The sequence below is a fragment of the Pelodiscus sinensis genome, chromosome 21 (genome assembly GCF_049634645.1).
Source record: "Pelodiscus sinensis isolate JC-2024 chromosome 21, ASM4963464v1, whole genome shotgun sequence".
Classification (NCBI taxonomy): domain Eukaryota; kingdom Metazoa; phylum Chordata; order Testudines; family Trionychidae; genus Pelodiscus; species Pelodiscus sinensis.
The window spans coordinates 1,859,014-1,879,399 of NC_134731.1; the positions used below are offsets into that span (position 1 = coordinate 1,859,014).

At 69.5% G+C, this 20,386-nt stretch overlaps 1 protein-coding gene across 2 annotated transcripts in view; it reads right to left on the reverse strand.

Annotated features, from left to right (window-relative positions):
* Positions 1–20,386, reverse strand: part of SEZ6 (seizure related 6 homolog) — a 51,330-nt gene that overhangs the window by 13,919 nt on the left and 17,025 nt on the right. For both annotated transcript variants that reach the window (XM_075904531.1, XM_075904532.1), the window contains exons 2-6: positions 12,867–13,649; positions 12,064–12,194; positions 6,825–7,017; positions 1,211–1,396; positions 678–846 (exon numbers count right to left, since the gene is read on the reverse strand). In XM_075904531.1, coding sequence (XP_075760646.1) covers positions 678–846; positions 1,211–1,396; positions 6,825–7,017; positions 12,064–12,194; positions 12,867–13,649 — 1,462 coding nt within the window. The remainder of the gene's footprint in view (positions 1–677; positions 847–1,210; positions 1,397–6,824; positions 7,018–12,063; positions 12,195–12,866; positions 13,650–20,386) is intronic.

Here is a 20,386-nt window from a genome sequence, read left to right on the forward strand (position 1 = left end):
AATGTTGAAGGGCAGTCCTAGGTAGGGAAAGGAGGCCCAAAACTCATCGTGGTCTGACTAGAGAACAGGGCAGCCGCAATGGCAGAGCTACTCTGGCAAGCGCCATCAGTAGGTTTCAGAGTCAACACCCATTTGCAAACACATGTTCCAAGTCTCTCAGGGTATGTCTACACTACTACCCTAGTTCGAACTAGGGTGGTAATGTAGGCAACCGGAGTTGCAAATGAAGCCCGGGATTTGAATTTCCCGGGCGTCATTTGCATATAGCCGGGCGCCGCCATTTTTAAATGTCCGCTAGTGCGGACTCCATGCCGTGCGGCTACACGCGGTTTCACGAGGAGTAACGGTAGTTCGGAATAGGAAGCCTAGTCTGAACTACCTAGTCCGTGCCGCGTGTAGCCGCGTGGCACGGAGTCCGCACTAGCGGACATTTAAAAATGGCGGCGCCCGGCTATATGCAAATGAAGCCCGGGAAATTCAAATCCTGGGCTTCCTTTGCAACTCCGGTTGCCTACATTCCCCCGCTAGTTCGAACTAGGGGGGTAGTGCAGACAGACCCTCACCGAGTGGCAGTGGGGTGCTCGTCCCCGCAGACCTGGCGGACAGCTGTGCCCTGCTCCCCTGAGGCCGCACCCTCCTGGGCCCTTTCCCTGTGTGGGCCCCACCCCCTGCCCCACCTGTCATCGTCTTCAGCCAGGGAGACCTTCTCAAAGTGCAGGTGCAGGCGCTGGCCCTCGGGGGCCTCCAGCAGCCAGTGGCAAGTCAGATTGTTGCTGTAGTTGCCTGGGAAGCCCGGCGAGACGATGCGCCCGATGGTGGCGTTTCTGATCACGCCCCCGCAGGCCGCTGCCAGGAGAAGCGGAGGGTTAGTTCGGCGCACCGGGGAGAGACGGCTGCCAGGCCATGGCCTGCAGGGCCTCGGGGACGGGGCAGGGGGACCGACTTGCCCCCTCACAGCACCATTGGCCCAGTGCTGCCTGGAGCCAGGCTGCGGCGGCAGGGCAGGGGAGCACACCCAGTGCTTAGGGGGCACCCCACAGTGGGCCGAGCCTCTCTTAGGAGGCGGCAGCCAATCAGGAGGCAGCGTCTGGGGCAAGGCCCAGGCTGAGCAGCCCAAACTCGTGTCCCTTGTGAGCCACTCACGGCTGCTCCGGTGGGGCAGTGCCCAGGCGGCAGGGCAGCTGGTACTGCCAGGCAGCCCCCCACTCACCCACGCAGATGGGCTCCCGGCTGCTCCAGAAGGGCCGGGTGGCGTTGAGGCAGGTGAGCGCAGGCGGGCCCTGCAGCTGGTAGCCCGTGGTGCAGTAGAAGCGGGCGCTGCCCCCGGGGTGCAGGCTGGTGACCGAGACGTCGCCGTAGGCAGGTCGGGATGGGAAGCTGCAGCTCAGCAGGTAGGCTGGGAGGGAGGGAGAAAGGGGCATTTAATGGCTGAACAGCTGGAGCGACATGCTCCCTGATGAGGCATGCCCGGTGCCAGTGGGGGGTGCCTGCCCATGCGGTGCCAGTGGAGGGATGGCTTTGGCTATGTCCCCCCAGGTACCAGCTGGGCTGTTTCCTCTCCGCTCCCCCCACTGCACGGGGCCCAGCGCCGCCCCGTGGGCACGGAACAGACATCGCTCTGACTGCGTGTCGTCCCTCATCCCAGCCAGCAGGTGGCAGCAAAGCCTTCTGTACGGCCAGAGGGGTGCAGCCCCCCCCCACCTTCCCGAGTCCGGCCCAGGGGGCTGCCAGCCCAGGGACGCCTCCTCGCTGCCCCTCTGCCAGGGGAGCTGGCAGCCCCGCCCCGCCGGGAGCCTGCGGGGAAGAGCCCTTTGCCCCCCCCCCCCCCGATGACCTGGGTCTGGGCTGAGCAGGCTGCCTGGCATGGGCATGGGGAATGCAGGGGAATCGGCCAAGGTCGCCCTGGGTCTCAGCAGAGACCCACACCCCTAGCTCTGTGCAGTGACATGCCCGCTGGGGCCCCTTTGCACGCGAGCGTGTCGCCATGCCGGGGCCCCTTTACACGCGAGCATGTCGCCACGCCGGGGCCCCTTTGCACGCGAGCGTGTCGCCACGCCGGGGCCCCTTTGCACGCGAGCGTGTCGCCACGCCGGGGCCCCTTTGCACGCGAGTGTGTCGCCACGCCGGGGCCCCTTTGCACGCGAGCGTGTCGCCACGCCGGGGCCCCTTTGCACGCGAGCGTGTCGCCACGCCGGGGCCCCTTTGCACGCAAGTGTGTCGCCACGCCGGGGCCCCTTTGCACGCAAGTGTGTCGCCACGCCGGGGCCCCTTTGCACGCGAGTGTGTCGTCACGCCGGGGCCCCTTTGCACGCGAGTGTGTCACCACGCCGGGGCCCCTTTGCACGCGAGCGTGTCGCCATGCCGGGGCCCCTTTGCACGCGAGCGTGTCGCCACGCCGGGGCCCCTTTGCACGCGAGCGTGTCGCCACGCCCGGGCCCCTTTGCACGCGAGCGTGTCGCCACGCCCGGGCCCCTTTGCACGCAAGTGTGTCGCCACGCCGGGGCCCCTTTGCACGCGAGTGTGTCGTCACGCCGGGGCCCCTTTGCACGCGAGTGTGACGTCACGCCGGGGCCCCTTTGCACGCGAACGTGACGTCACGCCGGGGCCCTGACCCCTTTGCACAGGAGCGTGCTGCCCAGCCAGGGCCCCTTTGTACGAGCGTGTGATGCCCCGCTGGGGCCCTGACCGCACTGCACACCCTGCAGCTGGCACTAGTGAGGATAGAGCGAGGGCTGCGGCTGGCTGTGCAGGGACAGGGGGAGACCACACTGTTGGGGCATCACGAGCCGGCCAGTGTCTGCCCCAGGAGCTCCCTGTGTGGAACCAAGAGGGAGGGGCGCCGGGATGGGCACGATGGCCAGTGGCTGCCAGCCCAGAGCTCAGTACCCGCAGGCCTGTCGCTGCTGCCGGGCAGTGAGGGGTCTCAGCCCGGGGAGCGACTCAGTCGGGCCCTGGGAGCAGGTTCCTGCTCAGAGACCCTGGCTCTGCCAGCCCCTCGGCTCCTCCCCAGCCTGCGGGGAACGGCCCAGTCCAGCCACGCCAGAGACCCCCCTGCAGCCCCGGCCCTGTCTGGGAGGTACCCTGGTTGGGGGCGCCCTGGGCGCTGGCCTGTGGGCGTCACCACATCGTGCCCATCCCCCACCCGGGCCCAGAGCGTCCCTGAATCCGGGGGGCTGGGCCCATCAGACGAGAGGAGCATGAAGAGCCGCGTTTCCCATTAATTTGCTGCACGTTGCCATGGCGACCCCAGCTGAGGGACGCGCTCGGCACAATCTGTCGTTATTTTCCCATTAATAGAGTCGGGGCGGCACCGTGTGTGGGCCGAGGAGCCGGGGGGTGCAGGGGGGGGTCGGGGGCTCACAGGAGATGCTGGGGCACAGACGCCGCAGCCTGGCTCTGAGCTCTTGGGGGGGACACGACTGGCCCTGCTGAGGAACCGTGAGCAGGTCGAGGCGACAAAGGACCATGGGAAACGGGAGAGAAGGAACCGAAACCTGCCGAGCTGCACCAGTGCCCCCAGGCCCGACCCCTGGGCCCCCCCACCCCGCCGGTGCCCCTAGTCCCGACCCGCGGCCCTGCCGGCCCAGCCCTGGGCCCCCCCACCCCGCCGGTGCCCCTAGTCCCGACCCGCGGCCCTGCCGGCCCAGCCCTGGGCCCCTCCACCCCGCCGGTGCCCCTAGTCCCGACCCGCAGCCCTGCCGGCCCAGCCCTGGGCCCCCCCACCCCGCCGGTGCCCCTAGTCCCGACCTGCGGCCCTGCCGGCCCAGCCCTGGGCCCCCCCACCCCGCCGGTGCCCCTAGTCCCGACCTGCGGCCCTGCCGGCCCAGCCCTGGGCCCCCCCACCCCGCCGGTGCCCCTAGTCCCGACCCGCGGCCCTGCCGGCCCAGCCCTGGGCCCCTCCACCCCGCCGGTGCCCCTAGTCCCGACCCGCAGCCCTGCCGGCCCAGCCCTGGGCCCCCCCACCCCGCCGGTGCCCCTAGTCCCGACCTGCGGCCCTGCCGGCCCAGCCCTGGGCCCCCCCACCCCGCCGGTGCCCCTAGTCCCGACCCGCGGCCCTGCCGGCCCAGCCCTGGGCCCCCCCACCCCGCCGGTGCCCCTAGTCCCGACCCGCGGCCCTGCCGGCCCAGCCCTGGGCCCCCCCACCCCGCCGGTGCCCCTAGTCCCGACCCGCGGCCCTGCCGGCCCAGCCCTGGGCCCCCCCACCCCACCGGTGCCCCTAGTTCCGACCCGCGGCCCTGCCGGCCCAGCCGTGGGCCCCCCACCCCGCCGGTGCCCCTAGTCCCGACCCGCGGCCCTGCCGGCCCAGCCGTGGGCCCCCCACCCCGCCGGTGCCCCTAGGCCTGACCCGCAGCCCTGCTGGCCCAAGCCCTGGGCCCCCCCACCCCGCCGGTGCCCCTAGTCCCGACCCGCGGCCCTGCCGGCCCAGCCTGTCATGCTGCCCAGCGGCTGCACGGCCTGGACCCAGAGAACGTCGCGTGCGTGACGTCTCCATGAGCATCTCGAGACCAGCAGCTCCAGCCCCATGATACGGCAGCACCTCCACCCGGGGGCTGGCTGCTCCTGGGGGGCTGAGCTCCACCACAGAGACTCTGCCCCCTCCCGACCTGATGTCTGCCCTCTACCGGCCCTACACCACCCCACGTCTGCCCTCGCCCAACCCCCCTTCCCTGCAACATCCCTCTCTCCTCCACGTTTGCCCCCATCTCCACTCCCACCCCACCCTACAATGCCCCCACCCCACGTCTGCCCCCCATGCTGGTATGTTTGGCATGTCCCGGCTGCACGGGGCTCCGGGCCTGGCTGGGCAGCGCCAGGAGGGCTGTGGGGTGGCATCGCCATGGCGACGCTGCTCCGGCCAGAGGTTCTGGAGGGCCCATCGCCAGTCGGGACTGTGACGTGGGCACCAGAGCTGAAACCCCAGCTTCTCCCTCAGGCCCCCACCTGGCAACTGGTGGGCCAGGGCCCTTGGCCCCCAGTCGGGAGGCCCCTGGGGCTGGCCCTGTGGGCAGAGGTGGGGCGCGGGAGGAGACCGGCGCACAAGGCCCAGCCCGCGGAGCAGAGGAGAAAGGCCCCAAGTGGCAGGCAGCCCGTGGGGTGCGGCTGGGCTCCCCCTGCAGCCAGCCCCTCTGCAGAGTCCCCCTGGAGGCTCCCGGAGGGCTGGCCCATGGCCCCTGGGCACAGGGCGGGAGGAGCGGCTCCACCCTGCGGTCTGTGTCTCGGGGGCTAACTTTGCCAGTAATTATGTTAAATGAGCCCGTAATTGCTCACACCAATTATCTCTCCATTAGCGCGTCTCTCTGGTTGGTGCCCGTTTAACCTGGCGAGGTGCAGATTAACTCCGGCAGCGATACACAGGCTAATTGGCCCTGGCTGGCGGCAGCTGCGCCGGGCACGCCGTGACTCACCTGCAGGGGAGAGGCCAGGGCTGCCACGGAGGCAGGGGGCCACGCAGCGGGTGGAGGGCCGAGACGGGTGCTGGGTGGGTGGGCTGCCTGCTGCCTCCAGCACAGCTCTCTGCCCAGTGCCCACTGACCCCCCGAACCCTGGGGAGGAGGCTGCTGGGTGCCCCAGGCTGTGGGGGTGAGGGGCTCCAGGGGCATCGGGGGTGTCTGCGACCCACGCTCAGCCAAAGCTCGCCAAGGTGACATGCCGGGGCCCAGATCGTGCAGACGCCTCCCGTGGGTGTCATGCCACGTCCCCAGTGTGCAATGAGCCACGTGACAAGAGATGCTAGGTGGCGAGTTTTTTGGTCTCCTGGGGCCTGGGCGCCAGCAAGGTTCCAGCCTCATTTGCTGCCCCATGTGCTCCCCACCCCACCGCTGCATCTTCTGACCCCGCCTGATCCCCCCAGCCATGGCACCGGCCCAGGGACCCTCGTGGGGCTAGCGGAACCTCCTGCCAGCTTGCTGCAAGCGTGGCTGCCAGCACGTCCCCAGGTCTCCATGCCGCCCCAGCCCCGAGCGCCCCTGTGGCCAATGGGAGCAGTGGGGCCAGTGTCTGTGGCCGGCAGTGTGCGGAGACCCCCTGCCTAGGAGGGGGTGCCCCATGTAAGCACTGCACCTCCCCCTCATCCTGCAACCCCTTTCTCACCCACCTCCTCCAGCCCCCAAATTTCCCCCAGAACCTGTTCCCCTCCCCATTCTGCACCCCGATCCTCTGCCTCACCCCTCACCCTGCACCCAGCCCCCAAACTCCCTCCCAGAGTCTGTACCCTTCCTCCCAAAACTCCCCCCACCCTCCTGCACCCCGATCCTCTGCCTCAGCCCAGAGCATGCACCCAGCCCCCAAACTCCCTGTCAATCTGTACCCTCCCCCTCTAACTCCCCCTCAGAGCCTTAGCAGATGGGGGGGGGGTGAGTTTGGACGGGGGAGGGGTGCACCAGCAAAATGTCTGCAAACCTGCTGCCCCAGAAAGAGCCCCTCCCCAGCTAAGCTGCTAGGCCCCCTTTGCCAGGGGCGGGGCAGTGCTGGGCGCTTCTGGCTCCGGCACCCCTACAAGCTGACTGATGCTGGCTGCCCGACCTGCGAAGCCCCCCAGCCCATCTGGGTGCCCACTGCCCCGGGGGTGGGGCTGCCGCGGGGCACTGGGTCTATGGGGCAGGGCGTCACCTCGCACCCAGCCCTCGCTGCAGCGCCAGAGCGCCGGGCTGGCAGGACTGTGCCCACTGGCGCGGGGGCCGCTGCGGGGCCCCGGGAGCGAGGGGGAGTGCGGGCCCCCGCGTGTGGCTGGCCCCGGGCCAGCGGAAGGCAAGGGGCTGTGCCCCCCGCTGGCAGAATTGCTAAATGGGGGTCCCCACAGCCCCCCCGGCCAGGCGGGGCCGTACCTTGGAAGCGGAAGCGGAAGGTGCCGGGGCTGGCGGGCTGGGGGCTCTGGAAGCGCACGCTGACCCGGTTGGTCGGGCTGCGGATCACCTGGCCTCGCACGAGGAAGGACTCGTTGGCCAGGACCACGGGCTCCAGGCCCCCGAAGGTCTCCACTGCGACCGTCTCCCCCTCCAGCAGGCTGATGTTCTGCACCTGCGGGAGGAAGGGGCAGCGTCAGGCGCCTGGCCCAGGGTAGGGGCACTTTGCCCCCTGCCTTGCCCCCGGGCCCGGCTGGACGACTGGCGCAGCAGGGTGCTGCCTCAGGCCCCATTTCCCCCCCACACACTGAATCTGAGCCTAGCCTCCTGCCCCACACCCACCAGGCTCCAGGCACCCCCAGCCCTCTCCTGCCAGCACCTCAGGGGTGGGCACAGTCACCTACCGGTGCCCATGCCCCGAGGCCTGTCCCTCTTCTGGCAGGGGATGTGCCCAGCCCTCCCACGACACCCCCAGAGCCCGGCCTGCCGGGGCAGCGCCAGTCGGGCACGTCTCTCGCAGCCTTCCCCAGGGCAGCGAGCGAGCAGCGAAGCCTGTCGGCGCGGCAGCAGCTTTCAAACACGCTTAGCAGCCCCATCCATCTGCGGCGGGGAGCCGGCGCGGGCAGGCGGGGCCCAGAGCGCCCATCCTGGGAGGGGACGCGCCCCCAGCCCCACCCCGCTCTGACGCCGAGCGCTGAGCGGGCCCTGCCCGACGGGGGCTCTGCGGGCTCCAGCGGCACCACGCTGGCGAAGCGCCCACGGCCGGGCAGCCCCGTGGCACCATCTCCCTGTGGCTGCCGGGGCTAATGGAGCTCGGACAGGCTGGCCTTGCCCCGGCCGGGGGGCAGAAGCGACTTTCTTAGCAGGCTCTCCGAGTGCTGGAGACCTCGGGGCCCTGCCCGCCAGGGGCCCCGCACCACACAGTGCAGGCAGCAGAGCGGGGAAAGAACCCAGAGCCCCCCTGCTCTGCCCCCAACCCCCAGCGGGCAGGGCTGGCTCTGGCCCGGGTGAGGTCCCGTCCCTGCCAAGGCCGACGCCAGGGCCGGTGCTGCCGTTAGCTCCCCCGGGGGCACCCGCGCCTGCTCCCCCCGGCAGCCTTTCAACAGCAGCACCGCCTGCGCTCCATTGCCATGGTAACCGGCGGCTGTCCCAGCCGAGAGCGCTGGAAGCGGTGACGGCTGCCAGCGTACGGGGCACCGCGCCAAGCTGGCCTGCCAGGCGCCCTCTGCTTGGCCGAGGGGGGGCGGCAGGCACTGGGGGCCCAGCCATCGCCCCTGCCCCTCCACGAAGACCTTTGGGATGGGCCCCGGGCATTGCCCCAGGAGTACTGGGGTTAGCTAGTGCGGGGGCACCTCCTGGGTGAACCCACCTCCCGCTTGGCCCTGGCAGAGGTGTGTGCTGGGGGAGGGGCGAAGGGGCATGGCCCCACGGTGACACGGGGCGTGCTGGCTGGACAAGAGGGCACCTCGTTCCTCTGACGACTCCAGGTCACCCCGGGAGGGGGCACTGCGGTTCCAGCCCCTGCTGTGGGCGGCCACGGCCCCATGGCCTCGCCCTCGGTGGCTCACACTGGACCTGGCACTGGGAGTCCCGGGGGCTCCAGGGCTGCCTGCCTGCCAGGCCGGTACTGGTCCCAGCTGGGACCAGTGAGCTGCCAACCCCTAGCAGAGACAGACTGCCCCAAGGTGGCACCTTTCGCACGGGCCCAGTGAACAGCAAACCACGCCTCAGTCACGGGGGTAATAGCACGAGAGGCCGCCATGGGCTGGGTGGGGCATGGACCATGGTGGCTCGGGGCGCTGGAGGAGCCCACAGCCAGTGTCAGGGGCACGGGGCTGGCAGGTGCTCCCCGGTGCAGGGATGACACGTGCCTCAGCCTGCACGTGGTGCACGGGGGCTCGCACGCACGCCGCCCCAGCCAGCCAGGCAGGCGAGAGTTAACGGGCAGTGGGGAAGAGGCTCTGGGCGCGGCGCGAGGGAGCCCGGCCAGCGGAGATGGAGACCCGCCAGCACGACGCGCTCCAGATGGCAAAGAGATGCAGCCAGCTGGAGAGAGGAGCTGGGTAGGGAGCCGCCAGCAGCGTCCACAGAGCGCACAAACTGCCCCCCCACCGCACAGGCCCACAGGCACCCCCCGGCACGGGCCTCCAGGCACAACCCCCCTCTCCACACGGGCCCACAGGCACCCCCTCGGCACTGCACGGGCCCACACGCATACTCATGCCCTGTGCACGTGCATGCACACACACAGAGGCACGCCTCCACGCCCCTCCGCGTGTGCACACGTGCGCTCAGCAGCCGTGCCGAGAGGCACCCGGGGGGGCGCTCCGTGGCAGGACACCGCAGCGGCAGGCCAGGCTGGGTTTGGCTGCCCGTTTGCAGGTCGCTGTGGGGCTCGTGCCAGCCCCCAGCAAGGCCAGGCGAGCACCATGTGGCTGGCAGCACGGCAGCCGAGGAGCAGCAGCTGAGCCGCAGGGCGAGGCCGGGCTGTGGGGAGCCGCCGCCCACCCACGTGGGTGTGAAGGGGGGGCGTTTCCACCGCCGGCACCAAGCCGCTTTCTCCCTGGTTTGGATCCCGCGGGCACCACGTGGTGCAGAGGCGCCTGGAGGGGCGGGATGCGTTGGCCCATGTGAGATGGGTGCAAGCTGGCTTAGTGCACGGCATGCCCTCGGCACGGCCCACTGCTGCTCCCCGTGGCAGGCAGGGCCACGCCAGGGCTCAGAGAGGATCCGCCCAGGCTTGGTAGCTGCCTCTGACTCAATGGCGCTTGCGGGAGCCTCCCCGTCCCCGTCCCGAGGGCTCAGGTGGCCCTGGCCCAGAGGAGACAGCGAGAACGCGGCTGCTCTCCCAGGCAGAACAGTCACGCGGCAGCCACGGAGCCTGGAGGCAGGGCCGGGCCACCACGCAGCGTGGCAACGCAGGCAGGAAATGGAGTTCTCTCCCTGGCGGCAGCAGCCACGGAGCCCGGAGGCAGGGCCGGGCCACCACGCAGCGTGGCAATGCAGGCAGGAAATGGAGTTCTCTCCCCAGCGGCGGCAGCCACGGAGCCCGGAGGCAGGGCCGGGCCACCACGCAGCGTGGCAATGCAGGCAGGAAATGGAGTTCTCTCCCCAGCGGCGGCAGCCACGGAGCCCGGAGGCAGGGCCGGGCCACCACGCAGCGTGGCAATGCAGGCAGGAAATGGAGTTCTCTCCCCAGCGGCGGCAGCCAGCTGCCCCTCACTCACCCACACGAGCGCTTGGGGGCAGACACAGGAGGAGCGCCGACGCCTCAGGCCTCATCCGGGTGAAAGCGGGAACTGCCCCTGGGCCCGCTGGTCCAGCCAGCAGCGAGAGCAACGTGGGTCCCACGCCTGCCCCACGGCTGCAGTGTCTGAGCCCCACGCCTTGCTCTGGAGCCAGAATCACCCTGTTGGGCACTGGGGCCACCATGCCCCAGAGAGACTCTGCCCAGGCCTCCCAGAGCTGGGCACAGAGCCCACGTGCTCTGAGTGTGGCCACGTGCCGGTCCCGCCCGCTGCTTGCCCGCTGCTGGAGGTGAGCCGGCTGCCGTGTCACCGGGGCTTGCTGGGAATCCTGGGAAGGTTTAACCTTGAGGTTGCCTGGCAACGGTTTATATTTTATCGTATCCTTATAACACAGAACGCCCCCCACCCGGTGCAGGACTCGCCGGGCAGGGCTGGGGCGCGGGTGGCCGGGGGGTGGTTCAGCCGTTCTGTAGCCGTGGGAAGCCCTGGGCCCCGTGCCGGGACACGGCCGTGCAGCCCGGCGCTCACAGCACGAGGACCAGCCCCCAGCGTCCGTCCCCAGCTGCCTGGGGCCCAGACCTAGCTCCTGGCAGCCTTCTCTGTGACGGCATCATCGCTTACCCTGAGGAACCCCAAGCTGTCGCCTTGTCTCATTAGAGGCGATTGGATATTAACGACGTTAATTAAGCACGGCTGCGGTAATGAAGAGCAGCGCCGATACGCAGCTCTCGCCCCGCCGCTAATTACCGCCGCGCGCCTGCCGGGGCAGAGGTGCGGGCAGCCACGTGCGGGCCGGCAGCACGCCGAGCGCCTCGTGGTGCCGTTAAGCTGCCCCGTGGCGGGGAACGACGGGGGCGGGGCTGGGAAACGCCTCGCTTGGCTCCCTGGCGATGTGCCCCACGGCCAGCCCCAGGGTAGCACTGGGCTCACCCCCCCGCCGTGCCAGCGCCAGCCCTCAGGAGGCCGGTGACCCTGGGCCGGCCCCGCCTGGCTCTGGGGGGGTGAACCCAGAGCCTGGCTCAATGGCGGGGGGACCCGGCGGGGTTAGTTAGTTACTCACGTGGCATTTGAGCTGCTGAGGTCTAATCAGGCCCAGGAGGGGCTGGCAGGGGGCTGGGACGCATTGTTCAAATGTCGCCAAACGCTACAGGTATCGATTTGCCCTGCGGCCGCACAGCACCCCCTTAGCTACCCGCCCCAAAACGGCAGGGCTTCCTTCTCAGCCACACGGCCCCTGCAGCCCCTTCTCAGACAGACTGTGGAACAGCTCCCCGGCTACTTCCCCCACAGGTCCCTGCCTCCTGGGGGGGTGCACAGCCAAGAGGAAAAGTCCAGCACTGCTGGGCTACAGCCCACAAAACGCCTGCTTCAGAACCAAAGAGCAAGCTAGCCAACCCCCCCTCCAGGAACCAGCTGCAACCCACAGCCAATCCCCCCCGCATCCCCCCGAGTGAAAATCCACCCCACCCACCCAGCTTAGGGTGACCCTTCTTGCACTGGGGCCCATGCACCTCACTCCTGCAGCTCACTCCTGCCCCTCCGACCCAGCACTGCAGCCCAATGCCTGGTCCTGTAGCCAGAGATGCCCCTGCCCCAATGGCTAGCGAGGGACAGGCCCAGCATGCCTTGAGCCCATGGATTTGCATATCAAGTGACACCCCCCACCAGTGCCCCCAGCGCCATCTTCTGGGGGGGGAGGAGAGAGACGCAGGCCCCTCAGCGCTGCCTCCGTGGTGTGGGCGGTTCCCAGCACACAGGTCAGCGGGCTAACGGCAGAGGGAGCCATGTGGCTTGCTGGGTCGCCGGCACTTCGCTAGGATTCCGCTCACACGCAGAGATCCACGATGCCCAGAAGCGCCCCCTGCCCTGGGCTCAGCATGTAGGAGCCTCCCCCACTCCAGCCTGGGGGCCTGCAGGATGCCCTGACAGGCGCCCGGCTGGTGATGCTGCATGCAGCCACCCATGGCACGGACCTTGATCTCCACGCCGTAGCCGGGGTAGCTGGAGATGGTGTAGGTGCAGTCCAGGCTGTCGGAGGGCGAGCTGGCCGGCTCTGGAGACTCCAGGGAGCCCTCGGGACCAGTGAGGTTCCAGTTGCACAGAGCTGGGGGCAAGAGGAAACCATGGGACCGGACAGGCTCGGCCCTGCTCCCTGCCCAGCCAGGCCCTGCTGCTCCGCCCCTCCGCCCTCAGACACGGTGGAGCCCCTTTGCCCCCTCCTCTCTGAGCCCGACCTCCAGGACCCCTGTGGCGGCTGACGGTGATTCCTGGTCTGACCCGCCTCTAGAGAAGTGCTTAGCCTCACCCCAGGGACCCCACCAAGGGCCAGGAGCAGCCTGAGTCCAATGTTCTTTCTCATTTTTTCCATCCATGGGAAGAATAAATTTTGTTCTGTGCACGGAGGCAGGTGCAGATGTGCACCACCAATAAGAGCACACGGTGCCGCTGGGGGCACTCTGCTAATGAGCTGGGCGGCACCTGAATCTCTCCTGGGTGGCTGCCCAAGCACTAGGCTTACAGGGACCCCTGCCTGGGCCTTCCCTGCCCTACCAGCCCCTGGCTGCTGGATTTGCTGCCACGACACCCTGTTTCACACGCACCCTGCAGGGCTGGGCCCTGGATGAACCCGGCCCCCTGCGTCAAGGGCGCGTCTACACTGGGTGCTGCTCCGGCAGGGTGCCAAGGCAGGAGCGCTGGCGCCGACCGGGCACAGGTCTTGCTTCCGAAGGCCCTGAGCCTGCTTCTGTGGCCCCCAGCAGCGTGGGCCGGCCCTCACCTGGCACCTGCACCGTGGTGATGGTGGTCGTGGTGATGGTGGTCGTGGTGGTTTCCTCCTCATCCCCCGAAACCATGGCGGTGGCAGGAGCCCCTGTCCCGGGCTCCTTGGCTTGCGCCGGTGCTGGTGGCGAGACAAACCGGGCGGTGGGGGTGACGCCGGTCGGGGCGCTGCTGCTGGCCCGGGTGGCCGTGGCTGGAGCCGGGCTGGGCAGCGCGGCGGGGGAGACGGGAGGCTCCGTGGGGACCGAGGAAGAGCTGGTCTCTGAGCCGGCCGGCTGGGGCTGTGTCCACGGTGCCACGGGGCCTGCAGCCACGGTTCCCAGCTCCGCAGGGACCATTTCCGGGGTCCCCTCCACGTCCCGGGCCTCAGCCTGCTCTCCCACCGGGGCGGTGGGTCTGGTGGGGGTCAGGGGGGCGGCAGCTGGCCCTGTGGGGGATGGGGGCAGCTCCGAAAACGCAGGGAGGTCGTCCTGGTTGGGCAGGTGGGCGATGGGAGGCTGGGTGGCCCGCCCCAGCGCGTCGGGCAGGACTGGGCCTGGCCCCCCCAGGCCCCAGGGGAGAAAGGGCCCCTGCCTCAGAGAGGCCTTCTGCGCCAGGGCCTCGTGCAGGAACTCCTCCAGCAGCGGGTGGTGGTTGAGCAGGGTCACCGTGGGCGCCGTGGAGACGAAGCGGACCTCGCCCTCTGCCTCGTCCGGAGTGGGGGGCACCGTCCGGCCCCCCTCGGCCGCAGAGACCCCCCCTGCCTTCCGGTCCAGCCCGTTGGGCTCCTGCGAGGCCAGGCCTGGAGGGAGGAGAGAGGCGGCTGAGAACCCGGAGAGACAGGAGGGGAAGGAGCTGGGGGGCGGGAGGGCCTGGCTCTGTAACCCTGCACATCAGGCCCCACCACCTCCATGTGGCTCAACCGTGGCAAGCCCAGGACGGCGGCCTCTCCCAGGGCACCCTTGTGCTGTGAACACCCCCGCCAAGTGCCGCATGCTGCCTGCCCCGCGCTGGCCTGGGCGCTCTCTGACCATCCGCCAAACCCCCCAGCAGCGGCTCACAGCCACCAGGCTCTGTGTGCAGGGGGAGGCAGCGCCCCCAGACCGTGCTCCCCTTCCCAGAGTGAGGGGGGACCTGCAGAGCCCCCGCCCCCAGGCCCCGCTTTAACGCCGCCCGCCCTGGGCACAGGGACATGGCCGACCTGAGCGGCTGGCTCCCGCGCTGCCCCCGGGCCCCGGTCACAGAAGCCCTGTGTCCTGGATCTCAGCTGCTTGGGGCTGGGCAAGCCCAGAGCCAGTGCCTCCCCCCCGCTGCAATGGGGCCAGGGCTCTGTGGGGCTCCCGGGGCACCGCCCTTAGCCCCGGCCCCAGTGTCCCCAGCCCCGCACGGCCCTGGTGCCGAGGCCCAGCGGGTAGCGTCTCGTCAGCCAGGCCGGGGCCGACATGGGGCTGGTATCCAGACCCCCGGCAGGCAGAACGGCCCCGCCCCCTCTCCGACAGGCTCCCAGCTGGCTGCGGGGCCCAGCCCCCCATGTCCGGGCAGGGGCCGGCTGCCGGTGCAGCAGCGGGGTCTCCGAGGTGGCGCGTCGCTTGCGACAGAGCTGATGACTGTCGGCACCGCGAGCGCCTGGGAGAGGGCGATTCTGGGGGGCACCCCGGGGCCCAACCCCGCCCCGCGCCGGAGGCGCCCCCTGGCTGCTCGACGGGCCGCTGCGGCTTGTTTGGCCCAGGCCCTCCTGCCGCCCAGCTACTGACTGGTCCAGGGGCTTCCGGCCCAAAGGGAGGCGACTCCCGGCTGCCGGGCTCAGTCCGAGCAATGCCAGGGGCCCCGGAGCCAGGCCTGGCAAGACCACGCAACAGACAGGGGGCGCAGAGCCCGTCAAGAGCCTATGTGGGGGCTCTCCATGGGCTGACCCCCCGCCCAGCCTCAGCCCGGCCACCGGTGGCTTATGGCGGGGTCCCCGTCACCTGACTCCAGCAGCTGGGGCTTTGCGCTGCGCCCCGGGCAGGGCAGTGCGCCAGGCTCCCCCGCAGCCCCCCCCGTGCTGCCTCACTAGCGGCCCTCCCTGCGCATTATCCCCTAAGCTATGCAAATCACCTGCGTGCCGAGCCATTGCCGGTGTTTAGACTAAATGAGAAAAGGCTTTCATCAGCCCTAATGAGCCACTGAGCACGGCTCCCTGGCGGATTCGCGTCTCCCGGAGCCTGCCCCTGCCACTGCCCCGTTCCAGGCAACATCACGGCTCCGCCAAGGGCTGGCTGAAATCAAGGGACCTCCACTCCCCAAAGCCCCCTGTCCCCGTGGTACCTGGACTTATTGTAGGGCCTACGTAAACAGTGACTGGATTGTTTACTCCCTCCGGACAAGCAGGGCGATGGCTTTGGGGAAGGGCTGCATGGCACTGTCTGCTTAGGCCTCAGGTCAGCCTGGCCCCTCTCCTGCAGGTCCGGCTGCTCGGGGAGAGACGCCCCCGTCCCCTCGGCAAGGCAGCACAGGCACCGTGCCGGGGCTGGCCTGCTCCAGGCCGGCGGGGGAGCGGCCGCGGGCGGGGGGGACGTCCTGGCAGCGCGCTTACACCCTGAGGCCTCCACAGGGCCAGTCAGCGAGTAATCAGACCGCACCCTGCCAAGGGCGGCCCTCCAGGGTTGGGGCCCATGTGACGGCCGCCCGGAAGGGACTGGGGAGAGGCCCTGGCTGCAGAGATTGGGGAAAAGGGGACCGAGCCCTGCTGAATTTGGGGCTCAGGGAGTGGATAGGGGCTGCCAGCAAAAGGCCTCCCCACCGTCCGTTTGCCAGCACCTCTTGCTCCTGACCCACGGCCCCAATATCACAGCCCCAGGCTCCAACCTCAATTGCTGATGCCCCTCATGTCCCACTCACCCTGCCCCAGCTACTGCCCCTCAACCTGCAGCCCCCCGCCCTGGGTTCACTTCTGGGGCCACAGGATGACCCAGCCCCACCCCGTTCTGCCAGAGACTAAAGAACGGGGCAGGTAGCTGTTCCTGCCCTGCTACGGCCGGGTCTACAGCCCTTCCCACTTGATCCCTCACCCACCCGGTGGAGCCAGCGTAACCACCACCCGGCAGACTTGAACCCGGGACCTCGGGCGGTCTCGTGGTCTGAGCTGGGGCTGGGGTCTAGGTGCCACTACAGGGGACAATGAGTCACTCTGGGTGTGGGGGTTACACCAGGTGTCCCGCCCCCCTGCAAAGAACCCAGCTGGCCAGAGCCCCCAGCTGGCGCCCTGGCCCCCGGCACCGTACGTAGCGCAGGGCTGGGGAGCAGCAGGTGGCCCAGCCGGGATGGCGGACGGGACAGGCCCTGCCCCCGGCCCGCGCGGGGAGAGACGCGCCTCGCTGCAGACGTTCGCCGAGGTTAACTTGCACCCAGCACGAACAGAATTATTTTTTAATAGGATCCATTTATTATCCCATAAAAGTTAATGAGTTTCGAGTGAAGGGCGCCGGAATCCCTTTTAGGTTTTAATAGGGGATTAGCACTCCAGCCCCAGCCGTACCCCGGCTCATTAACTGCTGCCTGCAATAGCTCCCCACCGCGGGAGGGGGCACTGGGGGGAAGAGGTGGAAGGTGGAGGGGTGGGGTGGATCCTTGAGGGGACAGGGCATCAGCCTCCGGAGCACGAGGTGGTGCACTCGCCTCCCTCCCAGCCCCCACCCCACCCACTCAGGCAGCGAGGGGGGACCCAACACCAGCTGCCCCAGATATGGCACAATCATCAGTGGCCCCACAAGGCTGCAAAGGCTTCTGGGAACTCGCCCGCCCGGGCAGGCATTCAGCACTGACCCCAGGGTCCCACGGGGCGTGGCCGACCACCGTGCCCGCTGTGTGGAGACCAGTGCCAAAAACCGGGTGTCAGCTGCGCGGCCCCGTCCCCCCAGGCAGGGACACGGCGGCAGAGCACAGCCCGGACAGTGCTGGCCCTGGGATGGAGAGGGCTCTGGCGCCGAGATCCACCCACCCCCGGCTCCGCGCGGCTCCACAAGCGGGTTATTTGCCCCGGGCGGCTGGGAACGGCTGCGCTCGCTCTGCTCCCGCTGCTCGCTGGATGGCTCCGATGATGAGATGTAACCTCCCAACGGGTGTGTTGTGCTCCAGCAAAACATGTCAATACACTGAAATGCTCATCAGCGCCCACCAGGAGGGCCTGACGCCGCGACCCCTGCCACCTCCCCTGCGCCCGCGCCGCTGCACCGGAGCCGGCTGGCGGAGACACGGGCCAGGCAGGCGGCCGGTTCGGTCACGCTGGGCAGGGGAGCCCTGGCAGGGCCGGGCCGTAGGCAGCCGAATATTTGGGTCAATCTCCCACAGGGCTGTGCGGGAGCGGCCCTCTGCCGGGCAAAGTGGAGAGGAGAGGCCTGATCTCTGCCCTCTGCAGCACTCGGGGCAGCCCGGGGGCCCCAAGGATCCGCCGCACGGGGCAGGTGCAGCCCCAGCTGGAAGCGGAGAGCGGGGGCAGTGCCAGGGCTGGGTCCCTGCACACGAGCTGGCCAAAGCCACTAGTCGGGGGGCCGGATGGAAGGCGCCTCTTGGCTCCCCCTGGCGGTTTGCCCCGAGCCCCCTCAGTGCTCTGCTTAGTCTCCTCTCTCCGTGTTTCCCAGGCCAGACTGCCCTGCCCCCAGGCCCACCCTCCCTTTGTTCAGACCCCTTTCCTATCAGGTGAGAACTGGTTGGGCCGGGACACGGGGCCCTCAGGGCGCCCCCCTTGGGTGGCGCTACAGACGCAGGCCAGTAGGGGTCACCCCCAGCCCACACAGCGACCAGTGACGGCCCCGGGCCGCTAGAGTACACAGCCCCCAACTCCGTCACACCGGAGCTGTGCCCGGGGCAGGGCTGGCGCAGGGCCAGGACTGCCTGGGCTAAGGCCCCCCTGCCAGCAGCTGCAGGGAGGAATCTGGGGCCCCTCGATGACACAACGGGCCCCGAGAAGGAGTCATCTGCCTGGCGGCCCGGATCCCAGGGGTCCTGCTCCACCCCGAGCCCCTGCCCGGAGCGGGGCACAGACCCTGAGCCTGGCTCTGGGCGCTGCCCCCACTGGCCAGGGAGGGAGCCCTGGCAAGCGAGTGGAGGGGCGGCGGGGGCGGGGGCGATTTCGCCCTGGAAAGCGGCTCATACGCGGCGCTGTGGGGGGCAGGGAGCCGGGCGCGCGGTGGCGGCTCCGGTGCCGGCAAAGCCAGGCGAGCGAGCCAGGCTCCCAGGCACGCCGGGCTCTCCAGCACTCCTGGCAGGGGGGGCCTGGGCCCGAGGCGTGGGCTCTGCAGGAGCCAGGGGACCAGGAGCCAGGCCCAGGGGCAGGAGAGCGCTGAGCCTGGCTCCGGGACACGCTCCCTCCGGGCTCCTGTGCCTAGCCTGGGGAGGAGCAGCGGAGGGCCAGGGACCGGGGCCGGCTCTGCGGGAGCACAGCGCCTCCGCGGCAGCAGAGACGCCACAAGGCCGCGCAGGCTCCCAAAGCGGCGCATCCCCCAGCGGAGAGCAGGGGGCTCAGGGCCTAGGGGTGACCCCAGCCTCAGGCCGGCTCCTGAGCTACGCGCCAGGCTCCGGAAGGGGAGTCATATTTGTCCCCTGTGCACCCACAGCTGCTCTGCCTGCTCCCCCAGCGCCCTCACCCGCCACGGCCTGAATACCAGCCACGCCCCCGGCTGGGCACAGCCAACAGCGCCCCCTGCAGGCACCCTGGTGTGCAGCCCCCCCCATGCCACGCTGCCCACCGCGGAGCCTGGCAGAGCGCTCGCTCCCCTCTGGCACCCCGAGCTCGCTGGAGTGAGCAGGGGCGCTACCGAGCCCAGAGGCCTTTGGCAAAACGACCCCACCTAGCTCCAGCATCTCGCAGCCAGGGCCGGGCCATGGACACAGTGGAGGTGGAGCAGCGCGTGGCGTGGGGCTGGGACGCAGTGGGGGTGTTGCCCGCTCTTGTAGCACCCTCTTGTAGGCCTGTGTTCACTCTGTTGTTACATTCACTCTTTGCTGGATTGTGCTCTGTGTGTGTGTGTGTGTGTGTGTGTGTGTCTGCCTCAGTTTCCCCTAGCCACTGCAGCACTCTCTGCATGAGGAAAGAGGGGCTGGGCATGACTCCCTGCAGATGAGTATTGGGCCAGGCACCTGAGGGCCAGACGGGAGATAACTCCTGGCCCAGAAGGGAGACAAAGGGCAGGCGGGGCTGCCCCAGGCTGGGGGTAGGGCCTGGGGGAAGAGTCAGTCAGAGGGGGCTTAGGACAGGAAAGGGGGTTCAGGGTCGGGTGACGGGGGTGCCCAGCCAGCAGAGGGGGGTGCCACGCAATTGCCAGCCGCAATCCAGGTCCCCCCCAGCCCATGGGCACTGGCTTTCTCCAGTTACCGTCCAGAGCCAGGGCCAGGCTGAGGCGCTACGGGGCAAAGTCCTGCCAAGCCCAGAAGCCTTTCCCCACCTGGGCACTGACCGCTGCTGGCAAAGGGCATTTCTACACCCCCACGCAGAGCCCAGAGCCTCCCCCTCACCCAGCGCCCCCAGGGCTGAGCCCACAGACCCTGGGCCACACAGGCCGGAGAGAGACACCAAGAGTCCCGACTCCCTGTCCCGCTCGCTAACCACCAGCTGGCCCAGTCCCTGTGGGACTCAGCCCGTCCGCAGACTCAGCCTGGCCAGTGCCCGTATGTCGGACGCAGCATCCGCAGGCAGCCACGGTGCCAATTCACACCGGAGGCCCCTCCCCGGGGCCCGGATGGTGCCCGCTGCCTGGGCCCTCCTGGGCCAAACGCCGCCCAGCTGAGCCCACAGGGCAGGCTCCGGGGAGGGCGCCCTGGCTCCCAGCAGCCTGTCCAGCGGGGTATGCAGCCAGCTGGTCCGGGGATCTCCTCCCTCCGCAAGCTTCCCGGGCGCCAGTCTATTAAGAACGGACGCAGGCGGGGCAGCTGGAGACCCCGCCTCCCAGAGCTGTGAGTGGCGGGTGGCGGGAGGGGCAGCGGGGGGTTCCCGGCAGAAATCAATCGTGTCTAGTGTAAAAATAAACAAACAGCAGCCGGGAGAGGGCTGGATCAATAGTGCACAAGCACGGAGCAAAACCCAGCGCCCGGCCACAGGAGGGAGGGCTCCGTGCCACCCGGGCTGGCGACCGCTGTGGTCCGGCCTCCCTGGCCTCTGTGGCAGGCCTGAGAAAGCTCCCTCTGCGCGGCGCTCCCTGTTCTATGCGGCTGCCCAGGAGCTGCTGTGCCGTGCCCCAGAGGTGGCTGCACTGATGCAAGCCATGTGCACCGGAGGGGCAGCCGGGCGGCAGGGGAGGGGGACGCGCTGTCACTCGGTGCTGGCTGAGCTCTCGCCGCCGCCCGCAGGCCCCGCTGGCGGAGGGGACCTTCTCTGTTCTTCGGAATTGCCTGGAGCCCCGCGGCCGGCTGGAACCGGGCCCAGTCCTCGCTCCTCCCCCTCCCGGGGGCTGGCCCCTGTCTGGGCAGGAGGCCGGGCGCCGGCTGCCATGACAAGGAGGCAATTAGAGAGAGCCGGCGGCCCCGGGCAGAGAGCAGTGCGGAGGGAGGGCCGGTGGGTGGGCT